General features: G+C 44.6%; 1 protein-coding gene across 3 annotated transcripts; it reads right to left on the bottom strand.

Moving 5' to 3' along the window:
* Positions 1 to 3,979: 3,979 nt before the first annotated feature.
* CIDEC (cell death inducing DFFA like effector c) lies at positions 3,980 to 13,363 on the bottom strand. 3 transcript variants are annotated; one of them, XM_043886298.1, is made up of 6 exons: positions 13,282 to 13,363; positions 11,786 to 11,863; positions 10,766 to 10,919; positions 7,486 to 7,644; positions 7,217 to 7,401; positions 3,980 to 4,530 (listed from the first exon to the last, which is right to left on the bottom strand). In XM_043886298.1, the coding sequence occupies exons 2-6, from the start codon at positions 11,836 to 11,838 to the stop codon at positions 4,368 to 4,370; spliced, it is 714 nt and encodes a 237-aa protein (XP_043742233.1). In that variant the 5' UTR covers positions 11,839 to 11,863; positions 13,282 to 13,363; the 3' UTR covers positions 3,980 to 4,367. The 3 variants fall into 3 exon arrangements, with proteins under 3 accessions (XP_043742233.1, XP_043742234.1, XP_043742235.1); XM_043886299.1 differs by lacking the exon at positions 13,282 to 13,363 and adding an exon at positions 13,215 to 13,263; XM_043886300.1 differs by lacking the exon at positions 13,282 to 13,363 and adding an exon at positions 12,973 to 13,010.
* Positions 13,364 to 13,379: the final 16 nt, after the last annotated feature.

Raw genomic sequence — 13,379 nt, 5'->3', positions numbered from 1 at the left:
CTGCTGGGGAAGTCCCTAAATAGTCAATTTTTAAATGAATCTGCACAAGTTCAGACAGGATTGGCAAGAAATTTGGCAAGGATGCAAGTGATTTTAAGTGTGCTGTGTCAAAAGGCCCCACAGTATTTTAGAACCCCTCTTCTGAAAAATCTCCTGTGCATTCATAATTTGCAGCCTGAATAAAGATGGAGGGAGAGGACACAACCTACTTTGCCGACAGCAGACCTCTCCTCCACTGGCCCAGCTTGGCCCCAGGAAGGGCCATTCCCCGACTTGGACTGGCCCCTGGCCCTGCTTGAGGCTTGAGCTCCCTTGCTCTTTGGAATTTTCCCTCCACACGCCCCAGCCTCATCAAAGTCTGCCCTCTACTGTTCACTGCCTAAAACTGATGTGACTCAGTTAATCTCCAAGCTTCCCAAAGGAAAGAAAGAAACCTAATTTTCCCTAGGCTGAGAGGGCCCAGTGCAAAGAAACAGTGATCAGCCATTTAAGACTCACATGTGAAACTCAGATTGTCAGGAGGAAGGTAAGTTGGGACAAATTCCAAACTTTAGCCACCTCCAGCCCAATTCAGTTTATGACTAACTTCAGAAGAAGAGCAGGGAGGCCACAGACTCAGCAAGAGTTGAAAGGGAATAGTTTCTCTGCTGATGTAAACATCATACCTCATGCCAAAGGCCCACCCCATGGACCCAGGACAGTACTGAGCCAGCCCTCCAGCCATAAATGCAAGAGCAGGAAAGCCCAGAATAGAAATGTTCTTTGCTAGCTCTGGCAGCTTCTCCTACACATGGCTGCAAGGTATGGGTTGGCTGCAGGGAATGGGTCAGCTGCCAGAAATAACCCTTTACACTTTAACTTTGGTAACACAGGCCTTTGTCTTAGTATTTAATAAACCCAGGTAGGTCTTATAGTTAGTCAGAAATGACACGTATTTGAGAGACAGACTAAAGCACATTCACCTAAAAACTTAGCCTTTCATGCTTGTCTTGTTTGAGTTGCCCGATAATGAAAAATGCCACCTTCACTGAGAAACTAATACTTTGTGGCTACCCAAGAGTGCATTTTGAAATCCTAGGATTGAGCATTCTGAACATGAAAGAAAAACTGTCTAGCAAGGTAGGACGGCTTCGATGGAGAGTTGCATTGCAGATTGACTAGTCCTGTCCCACTTACACACTTAACAGATTGTAATAAAATATAACATTGAGAAATTAGAAGAGTGCCTTCATCCCACCCTCCCAATCAAAGCCCTTCTTCTTTTTTAAAAAATTTTTTTAAAATTGAAGTATAGTTGATTTCAAGGTGGCTCAGTGGTAAAGAAATCTGGTTGCCAATGCAAGAGACACAGGTTCTATCCCTGAGTGGGAAAGATCTCCTGGAGCAGGAAATGGCCACCCACTCCAGTATTCACACCTGGAAAATTCCATGGACAGAGGAGCCTGGGGGCCCTCTGGGGCCAACAGGATCACAAAGATTTGGATACAGTTGAGCACAAGCCCATAGCTGATTTACAGTGTTGTGCTAGATTCTGGTCTACAGCAAAGTTATTCAATTATATATATTTTCAAGAATACATATCTAATATATATATATATATATATATATATATCAGATTCTTTTCCATTATGTGTTATTACAAGATATTGAATATAGTTCCCTGTGCAGTAGGACCTTGTCATTTATCTATTTTATATATCTGTATATATGTATCTGTTAATCTCAAACTTTGCATGTATCCCTTCCTGCCTTTACCCTAACCATAAATGTGTTTTCTTTTTCTTTTTTAAAATTTCATTTATTTATTTTTGGCTACACTGGGTCTTTGCTGCTGCGTGCCGTCTTTCTCTCGTTGCGCTACAGGGAAGGTATTCTAACTGCGACGGCTGCTCTTGTTGCAGGGCACAGGCTGTAGGGTACCCTGTCTCAGGAGTTTCAGCTTCTGGTCTCTAGACGGCTAGCTCAGCAGTTGTGGCACAGGGGCTTAGTTGCCCCTAGCCTGTGGAATCTTCCTGAACCAGATTCCAGCCCATGTCCCCTGCATTGGCAGATGGATTCCTAACCACTGGATCACCAGGAAAGTCCATAAGTGTGTTTTCCATGCCTGTAGATCAGTTCCCGTTTTGTAAATAAGTTCATTGTATCATGTTTTCAGATTTCACATATAAGTGATATCATAACATTTGTTTTTCTCTGTCTGACTTACTTCACTTAGTATGGTAATCTCTAGGTCCATCCATGTTGCTACAAATGGCATTATTTCATTCTTTTTTATGGCCACATAGTATTCCATTTTATGTATATACCACATCTTTATCCATTCATCTACTGATGGTTACTTAGGTTGCTTCCATCCCTTGGCTATTGTAAACAGTGCTATTATGAAAATAGGGGTACGTGTATCTTTTCAAATTTTCTGTCTTTTCCAGATGTATGCCCAAGTGGGATTGCTGGATGATATGGTAACTTTATTTTTAGTTTTTTAAGGTGAAGTGAAGTGAAAGTCGCTCAGTCGTGTCCAACTCTTTATGACCCCATGAACTATACAGTCCATGGAATTCTCCTGGTCAGAGTATTGGAGTGGGTAGCCTTTGCCTTTTCCAGGGGATCTTCCCAATCCAGGGATCAAACCCAGGACTCCTGCATTGCAGGCAGATTCTTTATCAGCTGAACCACAAGGGAAGCACAAGAATACTGGAGTGGGTAGCCTATCCCTTCTCCAGAGGATCTTCCTGACCCAGGAATCAAACCAGGGTCTCCTGCATTGTAGGCGGATTCTTTACCAAGTGAGCTATCAGGGAAGCCCTTGGTAAGGAAACCTCCCTACTGTCCTCCATAATGGCTGCACAATTTAAATTCCCACCAATAGTATAGGAGGGTTCCCTTTTCTCCATACTCTCTCCAGCGTTTATATTTGTAAGCTTTTTGATGATGGCTATTCTGACTGGTGTGAGGTGATACCTCATTGTAGTTTTGATTTGCATTTCTCTAATAGTTAGCAATGTTGAGCATCTTTTCATGTGCCTATTCGCCATATGTATGTCTTCTTTGGAGAAATATTTGTTTAGATCGTCTCAGTTTTTGATTTTTTTTTCTGTCGAGCTGTATGAACTGTTTATATATTTTGGAGATTAAGCCCTTGTTGGCCTCATTGTTTGCAAATATTTTCTCCCATTCCAGAGGTTGTCTTTTCATTTTGTTTATTGTTTCCTTTGCTGTGCAAAAGCTTTTGAGTTTAATTAGGTCCCATTTGTTTATTTTTGCTTTTATTTCCATTACTCTAGGAGATGGATCCAAAGAAAATATTGCTGTGTTTTATGTCAAGGAGTGTTCTGCCTATGTTCTCCTCTAGAAGTTTTATAATGTCTAGTCTTACATTTAGGTCTTTAATCCATTTTGAGTTGACTTTTGGGTATAGTATTAGAGAATGCTCTAATTTTGTTCTTTTACATGGAGCTGTCTAGTTTTCCTAGCACCACTTAATGAAGACACTGTCTTTTCTCCATTGTATATTCTTACTTCCTTTGCTAAAGATTAATTATCTGTAGGTGTGCAGGTTTATTTCTGGGCTTTTTATTCTGTTCCATTGATCCCTATGTCTGTTTTTGTGCCTATGCTGTGCTGTTTTGATTACTGTAGCTTTGTAGCATTGTCTGAAGTCTGGTAGGGTTATGCCTCCAGCTTTATTCTTTTATTGCTTTGGCAATTCTAGGTCTTTTGTTGTTCCAAATCAAAGCCCTTCTGGTAGGCAAATTTACTTGGAAACTGTCACTTACCATCTTGGTTACACAGTTTACTTAAGTCTAGTACTAGTTTCAGAATTAACTGCAATTTTGTTTTTGTTTTTTTGTGGAAAAAGTGCTATTTCCTATAACCCCACATTATGGAGAATGGTTTGACAACAGAGTTCTGTCTTCCCTTAGACCTTTCCAGATAGAACCCCACTCTCACCTTGCAAAGAACAGAAGCACAGAAAATATATCAGCATATATAGTTTATTGTGACCTCTCTAACCCACACAAGTGGGTTGACTCAGGAGCATTTGAGATGAGAGACCGGGAGGCAGGCAGTGTAATGAAAGTAGCACGTGAAGACAGCTTGCTGAGGGGCAGCCTCCCTGCCATTGCCTGCTAGTGACGAGTCTTAGTCCGCTAAGCTACCTGGGGCCTGGAGCCAGGCCAGGCGAAGAGCCCTCCTTTCTCCTTTGGCTGGCCCAGCCCAGGTTTCAGGCCCTTCCCCCCACTTCCTCATTCATGGTCCCGTAGAGCTGAGGGAGATGTGGGAAGGTAAGAAGCTCTCTAAGCTGCCAGGCTTGTGGGTGCTACCAGCTGAGCATGGGGTCCCCAGTCTGGTCCTTGGCTGGGCTTTCACTGCAGCATCTTCAGACTGGTTGGGATGAGGGATGTGGCTTTGCCCTTGGGGGGCTGTCCCCGCTCTGTGGCATCCAGGAGCTGCTGCAGGTAACAGGAGGTGCCGAGCAGCATGTGGCCTGTGGCACGCATGCCGAAGAGGGCCCAGCGGAGAGCTTCCCTGGGTGGAATGCAAAGGTGTTAAGGTCAGAATACCAAGAAAACCCCTTCCTGCCTCCTCTAAATGCCTGCTCCCCCAGGCTCTGTTTCATAAACTGCAGAGTGAGGTGCAAAGAGAACAGATGTTGCCTTCCCTCAGCAGATGGGACAGGGTCTGCCTTAAGTGAGATGTCTGTGTATTCTCCTGCAAAATTCAAACTCCTTTAATCTTTCTAATATTGTTGATAACTTTGGATCAGCCAGATGGATCTACGTCACATAACCCTGCCCATTCACCACCTCTGTTCTAGACAGAAGTGTTACCAAGACATTTGTAATCTAGGTAGTTTTCAGAGTGCTGGATGTGAAGATCTCCCTGCCTGGCGCTGCGGTGCAAAGACAGCAGAACTCCAGTCAGACAGGCTTGAGTTCTCACCCAGCCTCACTGGCTGCGACTAGCTTGGCAAACTGCTATAGCTCTGGGCTGCAGCCCCCTCATCTGTGTCACACCACTTTGATCCCACACAGGGTTAAGGAGGTTGAAATAATATAAATCGTTTAATACAGGGCCTGATGTGTAGAAGAACAGGGGAGATGTCGGGTCAAGACTAGGTGGTTGAATGCTTGACTACTTTAACCAAATTCTTATCCAGATCTGTTTGAAAGAGGGTCACCACGGGTGTCTAGTCCTAGCAGGGAGAAGAAAACAAAAGGAAAATGAATTCTTCCTGGCTGATATTAAAATTTGTCTTCTGTTAACCTTCATTCAATAAATGAAACTTATGATTGAGGTGGAGGGGGACAGAAAGACAGTTTGAACCATGAACATCTGTACAGGAAAATCCTTCAGAAATGTAAAGGCTGTACCCGAGAAGAATACCCATTTCCCAGATTAGAGATCTGAGGCTTCAAACTAGCCATCTGGACATAGATAGGAATGAAATTATGACACATGCTACAATATGGATGAACTTTGAAAACATGATGCTAAGTGAAATAAGCCAGACACCAAAGGGCAAGTATTGTATGATCCCACTTACATGAGTTACCTAGAATAAGAAAACTAACAGAGCCAGGAGAACAGAGGTAAGTATGGCTGGGCAGGGCGGACACAGTGAGTATTTAATGGGTACAGAGCTATAGTTTGGGATGATGAAAAGTTCTGGGAATGTATGTACAAGTGACCATTGCACACTATTATGAATGTACTTAATGTCACTGAATTTTATACTTAAAAAAAAAAGTGGTTAAAATGGTAAACTTGATGGTATGTCTATTTTACCACCATTAAAGAAAAAACACTTACTGACACCCTTAAATCATTCCAGGGATTCCAGCTTGCTATCATTATTGTTTTTCGGTACCAGTATGCCTTACTATGTTTAGGTCAGAGTCCCACTTCCCCTAGATGGACAGAGTTTAAAGACTGAAACTTCTTGCTCTAGATTTTGCAACCTGCAGACTGTTGGCAGCAAGCCCAGACCAAGAGGGGACATGATATGGGGCAGGAGGAAAATGGAACGTCTTGCCACAGAACCAGGCCTGAGCCTGCCGCTGAGTGTCATCTGTGGCAGGCAGAACCCCGCAGCCTCAGGTCCCTCATTGCAGACTGGAAATGCAGAGAATAAACTCGGAAAGCCAAGAAGGTCTGCTATGCTCTAGCCTTATACCTTCTGGCAGAACTCTGGAGACCCAGAGGAGGATTTCTCAGAAGCCCACTGTGAATGACAATTCATATGTAACTTCATTGCTTCTCCCATTATTTGAATTATTGCTGTGTTACCAGCTGACACAGCATTCTCCAAGGAACTGGAGGCTACAAAAATTCTTGCCCTCTGGGCGGTTGCTCTGACATCTTGTTTATCCCTGCATCTCTAGCTCACAGCATAGGGTCAGGCACACAGAGAGTGCTCAGTAAACACTAAATGAAGCAACTGGGAAGCGGCATCTGTCAGAACTAACTGGCAAGAGGCCAGCTTTGTGGTTTTGAACTAGTTGGCTACATTTGCTTAATGGGGTAAGAGTTCTCTAGAGCACCCCTTGGAGCAACTGAATTTGGGAACCACCACCATAACTGTACTTTAATTACATATTCCCATGCTTCCTTCAATACTTGATTAGACTTTCAAAAGTAAAGTAAAAAGATTTTTTTAAATTTATTAGACATATAAATGATGATTACCTATAAACGGCAGATTAATTCTGATCTATGGAAGGACAGTTATTTCATCCCTCCCACACCTATGGAAAAATCCAGGTTTGTATTTATAAATTTAGCTCAGCATTCTTGATGAATCTATACATGGGTGGGATTTTGAACTGATTGTAACTTCTTGCTGGTTCTCTCCTTAATTGGGTTCAGTAAAATTTTTGACACATGTTCACTTTTTAAAAGTCAATTAGAGGATTACCTAGGAAAAGTTACTACTTGAGGTGAAAAATAATTAGTTGTTATAGTGGAAGGTGATTAGGAAAGCTAAATGTATCCAGATTCCACCAGCAGGAGTGTATGAATCCCTTTGGTATACACTACTATAAACTAAAACATGAACGCAGCCATGAAGTCCTAGACAAATGCTAACTGTCATGGTTTGTCAGCATCAACACCAGTCCCAGGCTCCCAGAAGGCTGAGGGTGCACGGGAGAAGATAGGGCCGCTCCCATTGCTGTGTACCCACCCCAGCCCCAGCTAATCCCAATTCACTCACGTCATGATGCGCTTGGCCCCGGAGCAGTGCAGATCATAGGAGAGGGAGTATGTGCCATAGAGAGTTGCCTTCACGTTCAGGCAGCCAATGAAGTCCTGTGGGTTCACCTTGTATAGGTCGAAGGTTACTCGGGCCACATCGATCTTGGCAGGCTTGCGGGAGAGGGCGAGCTGGTACCTAGTGCTCTGCATCAAGACAAGCGTGTGGTTGGCATCCCTCAAGGATTTCTCCTAAGCTCCCAATATTCTCCCACGCAGGTGGGATGTCACCTGTTCTGATGGGGGCTGCCATTTCTGCCCCTTGTGGAGGACCATGAACACGGTGTCATCTGCCAGGGATTGGAAATACTCTTCTGTCTCTACAGTTGTGCCATCTTCCTCCAGCACCAGAAAGAAAGGCTTGTCTGCCAGCATCAGGGTATCCCGGACCTGGGGAATAAGGTAAGTGATGCTCTTGCCGTCATATGTAGCCACAGAGCTGGTCGCTGCCAGGGACAGAATGAGTGAGCCAGGTTTTATAGGATGGGACTGAAACCCAGAGTTCTTGCTGTGGGGTCACCATCCAAAGAACCTATGTCATGGTATTCCTTATCTGACTTCATGGCTAATATTCTAGAATAGTGCTATCCAATAAAAATATAATGGGAGTCACATATATAACTTTTAATTGATATATAATTCACATGTCATAAAACTCACTCTTTGAAAAGTACACAATCCAGTGGTTTTTTACTATATTCACAAAGTTCTGCAGCTATCACCACTATCTAATTTCAAAACATTTTCAATCCCATTTTTACTCAAAGAGAAACCTAGTACCCATTAACTGTTACTCCTCATTTCCTCACCCTTGGCAACCTCTCCTCTTCTTTCTGTCTCTATGGATCTGTCTGTTCTGGACATTTCATATAAATGGCTTCTTTCACTTAGCAAGTTTTCAAAGTTAATCTGTGTTTCAGCACGAATATTTACTTTTTTATGGCTGAATAATATTCCACCAAATAGATATGCTACATTTTTAATCCATTCTTCAATTGATGAACATATAGGTTGTTTCTACTTTTTGAGTATCATAAATAATGGTGCTTTGCACTTTCGTGTACACATTTTTGTGTGACATATCTTCTCAATTTTCTTGGATATATACCTGGGATTGGAGTTTCTGGGTCATGTAATAACTCTATGTTTACTCTTCTTAGAGAACTACCAACCTGTTTTTCAAAGCAGTTGCATGATTTAATATTCCCACTAGCAACTTCTCCACATCCTTACCAACACTTGTTATTATCTGTCTTCATTTTAGCCATTCTAATGTTATGAAATGTTTTTTATTTTCATTTTCCTAATGACTAAGGATGTTGAGCATCTTTTCATGTGTTATTAGCCATTTGTACATCTTCTTTGGAAAAACATCTATTCTGATTTTTTGCCATTTTCAAGTAGATCCTCTTTTAAGAGTTCTTTATATATTCTTGATACTGGACCCTTATCAGATATGTGATTTGCAAATATTTTCACCCATTCTGTGGATTATCTTTTCATTTTTTGTTAGTGTCCTTTGATGCACAAAAGTTCTTAATGTTGATAAAGTCCAACTTTTTCCCTTTGGTTGCTTCGAGGTTTAGTGCCATATCTAAGAAACCAAGGTTATGTACTCTTATTCCTATGTTTTCTTCTAAGGATTTTATAGTTTTAGCTCTGCATTTAGGTGTTTGATCCACTTTGAATTAATTTTATGCATAATATGAGGGAGGGATCCAACTTGATCTTTGGCATTTGCATAGCCCATTGACTCTGCACCATTTGTTGAAAAGACTACCCTTTCTTCATTGAATAACCTTGGCATTCTGTCAAAAATCAATTGACCACAGATACATGGATTTATTTCTGGACCTTCAGTTATATCCACTTGATTCGTATGTATTATGGGCTAAATGGTATCCCCGTGAAATTCATATACTGAAGTCCTAATCCCAAAACCTCAGAATGTGACTATAATTGGAGATAGAGTCTTTACAGAAGTAATTACATTAAAGTGAGGCATTAGAGTGGGCCCTAATCCTAATGAGACTTTAAGAAGGAAAGGTGTCTTTATAAGAAGGAATGATTAGGGGCTTCCCTGGTGGCTTGGTGGTAAAGAATCCTCCTGCCAGTGTAGGAGGCACAAGTTTGATCCCTGGTCCGGGAAGATCCCACATGCTGTGGAGCAACTAAGCCCATGTACCACAACTATCAAGCCTCAGCTCTTGAGCAACTGCTGAAGCCCCAGCACCCTGGAGCCCATGCTCTGCAACAAGAGAAGCCACCATAAAGAGAAGCCTGCACATCACAGCTAGTGAGTAACTCCTGTTGCCTCAGTTAGACAAACGCCTTCGCAGCAACAAAAACCCAGTGCAGCCAAAAGTAATAAATAAATAATTTTTTTTAAAAGAAGGAATGATAATAGCCAGGACATGGAAGCAACCTAGATGCCCATCAGCAGATGAATGGATAAGGAAGCTGTGGTACATATACACCATGCAATATTACTCAGCCATTAAGAAGAATTCATTTGAACCAGTTCTAATGAGATGGATGAAACTGGAGCCCCTTATACAGAGTGAAGTAAGCCAGAAAGATAAAGAACATTACAGCATACTAACACATATATATAGAATTTAGAAAGATGGTAACGACAACCCTATATGCAAAACAGAAAAAGAGACACAGAAGTACAGAACAGACTTTTGAACTCTGTGGGAGAAGGTGAGGGTGGGATGTTGCGAAAGAACAGCATGTATATTATCTATGGTGAAACAGATCACCAGCCCAGGTGGGATGCATGAGATAGGTGCTCGGGCCTGGTGCACTGGGAAGACCCAGAGGAATCGGGTGGAGAGGGAGGTGGGAGGGGGGATCGGGATGGGGAATACATGTAAATCTATTGCTGATTCATGTCAATGTATGACAAAACCCACTGAAAAAATAAATAAATAAATTAAAAAAAAAATAAAATAAAAATAAAAGAAGGAATGACTAGGATAAGTTACTCCCAACCAAGTGGAGGGGGAGCATGGAGATGGGGAAGGGTGTCATTCTTGCCCACTGTTACTCCCACCCATCAGTATTATGTGTCCTTGGTTTCCTCTCTGGAACCTTACTGATCAATAGTTTTCATTTTTTTTTTCAATTGAAAAAAGTTTTTTTTCTCCATGCTAAGGGGCATGTGGGACCTTTCCCCCTCTAGGGATTGAACTCATGCCCCCTGCATTGGAAGCACAGTCTTAACCACTGGACCACCAGGGAAGGCCAAGATTTCCTTTCTGATGGCAACTTCAATAGGCTGATGGTGCCCGTCTGGAGTCTGTCTGTCTGGTGACAGGAAGAAGGCAGTGCATTACCATTTGATACTAACAATAGACCAGTGGTATTTTTCAGAGCATGTCTTTCTTATGAACTCAATCCCTACTGAAGTCCTACCTCATGACACCAAGGCCAGAGGCAGCTATCAGCTGCCAACTCTCAACTAAGGTCCCCATGGTGAGCTGTGCGGAGGCAGGCCCACCCCTACCTTGACACGGAGGTCTTCAAGACTGTGCGCCATGATGCCCTTCCTCACACTCCGGTCAGCAGTGGTTACTCTGCAGGGCCGGGCCCTGGAGGCCTCTGCACTGGGCTCCGACAGCTGCTGCTGGGTCACCACCGAAGTGCTCACTGCCGTGTACCTGGGAGTCATTGGGAGCATCAGCATGAGCTGTCTGCTGCCTTCCAGCCCTTCCACCACAGGGTAACTCACTCCCCAGTTCTCTAGGCTCAGCTCAGCATGCTCCTCTTCCCCTATCATCCACCCAGTCTGCTCTGCCTAGTCTTCCTTAAAAGCCTGCTGGATCAGTGCATCTTAGACTTTCGTGGACATATATGTCCCCTGGGGATCTTGTTAAAAATGCAGGCTCCGATTCAGTAGGTCTGGGTGAGGTCTGAGATGTTACATATGTAATGAGTTCCCGAGTGACATTGATGCTGCCGGATCTCAGACCGTGACAAGTAGCCAGTGACAGAAGGTGGCCCAGCCTATGCCCAGTTACTACTTTCCTCTCTCGGCCTCCTTCTTATCATCTGTAATGTGAGATGAAACGGCAAAGCTGAGGTCAGGATAAGAGAGTTTTGAACTCAGATACACAATGGAGAACCAAAGGACTGCAGGGAACCTAGGTTTTGGAGTCAGGCAGACCCAAGTTCAAATCTTGGCTTCACTACACATTTGCTCCAAGAGAGTGCCCACCCTGTGCCTCAGTTGCCCTGCCTATTAATCTGGCATAATAATCCCCGCTTCTCAAAGTTGTGGTGAACTTTAAGTGAGATCAAGAATCAAAACCTTAAGCAGTGTCTCCATGTTTCTACTCAGGGTGTGATAGGAGGATTGGGAGGAGGCAGCAGCCTTAATATCTCCTGGGGACTTGTGGAAGGATCCCACTCCAGACCTCCTGAATCAGCGTCTGCATTTGAAAAGATGCCCAGGTGACTTCTCTATCAAGGTCTGCCCTACAGAGCACGTTAGTTCTCCTTCCCTTCCCCACTTGGCTCTCCTCACCTGGAGAGGGACTTAGGGTAGAGAAGGCTGAGGGACTTCATGGCGTATTCCATCCTCGTCAGCTGGATAGTGTTGGGCCTGGAAAGGAAGCAGAGATAGCCCATTGCAGGGGATGAGAGGCTTCTCTCTATCTTTTTTTTTTTTAATGTTATTTTGGCCACCTCACTGGGCATGGGGGAACTTAGTTCCCTGATTAGGGATTGAACCCCACCCCCTCTGCAGTGGAAGTTGGGAGTCTTAAACAATGGATGCCAGTAAAGTCCTCTCTTGTTTTTTGAAACAGTGCAACCCCACCTCCATCCATCAGGCCTCCACTCTAGTTTCCCCTCGCAGCTCAAACACACCTCCCCCAGCCCTTCTCCTGTCCAACCCCAGTAGACCACTGTGACCAAGTTGGAGACCCCCTCAGTGCCCAGGCTCAGCCCCCTTCAGCAGCCACGCCTCCCTCCCCGGCACCACTCACTCCATGTTTCTCTGACCCCTGGTTCCTGTCACACTGATCGGGGAGCCCAAGTCGAAGTGAAGAGGCCCTGCTCAGTTAGTTTCCGTCCTTGGGGACAGAGTCCACTTTATGCTGGCAGGAAGCTAGTCACACCACCTTAGTGCTGGGGACCTTCCCTCACCTGTCATCCAGAGACCTCCCAGGCCAGGCACCCTGCAGACTAAGCCTGCTCTTTCCAGTGGCTCCTTGAGCAATCCAAACCCCTTCTGAGGCTTCCCACTGGCCAAAGGGACTTTCTACCATGGTGGGTTCTATATCTGTTCTAATACTGGAGCTGCTACCCTAACATGGCTATTGAGCACTTGAAGTGTGCCTAGTATGACTGAAAAGCTGGATTTTAATCTTATTGAACGTTAACTGATTTAGATGTACACAACCACCAGGGCTGCGAGCTGCTGGCAGCCATCCTGGGCAGCACAGCTCTAGCCGACAGCCCTGGGCTGACCTGCCAGCCCTTCTCTCCTGAGCCTGCCTGATCCAGGCCTTCCTGCAGCCAGTTCCTCCACCAGCAGTGCCTCCCTCCAGCCCAGGGCTAAAGCTTTGCAGCCTTAAAGCCTGAGTTTCACTGCATTCTGTGATCGCTCACAGAATTTCCCCTCCATCCTGCACTTCCTTCTTCCCAGCCAGGTGGGCCTCGGTGTCCGCTTCTGCCACACTCCCTCCAACCTCTCCCTGGGTGCCTCACCCTGAAATGCTCTCCTGTTCCCACCCCAGCGCCGACCGCAGACCAGGCCTGGTGCAGAGCAAGGGGCTCAAGGAGTATATGGAGCACAGGCCCCTCCCTAGTCTTTCCTTTTGACAATGTGGGGGCCTCCCCAGGCCAGCCTGACTGTGAAAGCCCTCTGCCCCGACTTAGCACTTTCCCCTTCAGCTTGCTCCAGCCTCACTCCTCACCCCCAATCACAAAACTGCCAAGCCCCACTTCACCTGTTCTCCAGGAGCCAAAACCAAACCCAAACCCAAACAAAAAAACCCAGAATATAAAACTCCTTACCTCCAGCTCACAGCCTTTTAACCTTCCAATCCTGCCCTGCTCAGCCCAACCCTCCCTCCACTTTATTTCCAGCTCCCAGGGCGGCCCCTCCCCTGGCC

The sequence above is a fragment of the Cervus elaphus genome, chromosome 24 (genome assembly GCF_910594005.1).
Source record: "Cervus elaphus chromosome 24, mCerEla1.1, whole genome shotgun sequence".
Lineage (NCBI taxonomy): Eukaryota > Metazoa > Chordata > Mammalia > Artiodactyla > Cervidae > Cervus > Cervus elaphus.
The sequence above is the reverse complement of the archived record's forward strand: the minus strand, read 5'-3'. Positions and strand labels throughout refer to the sequence as shown.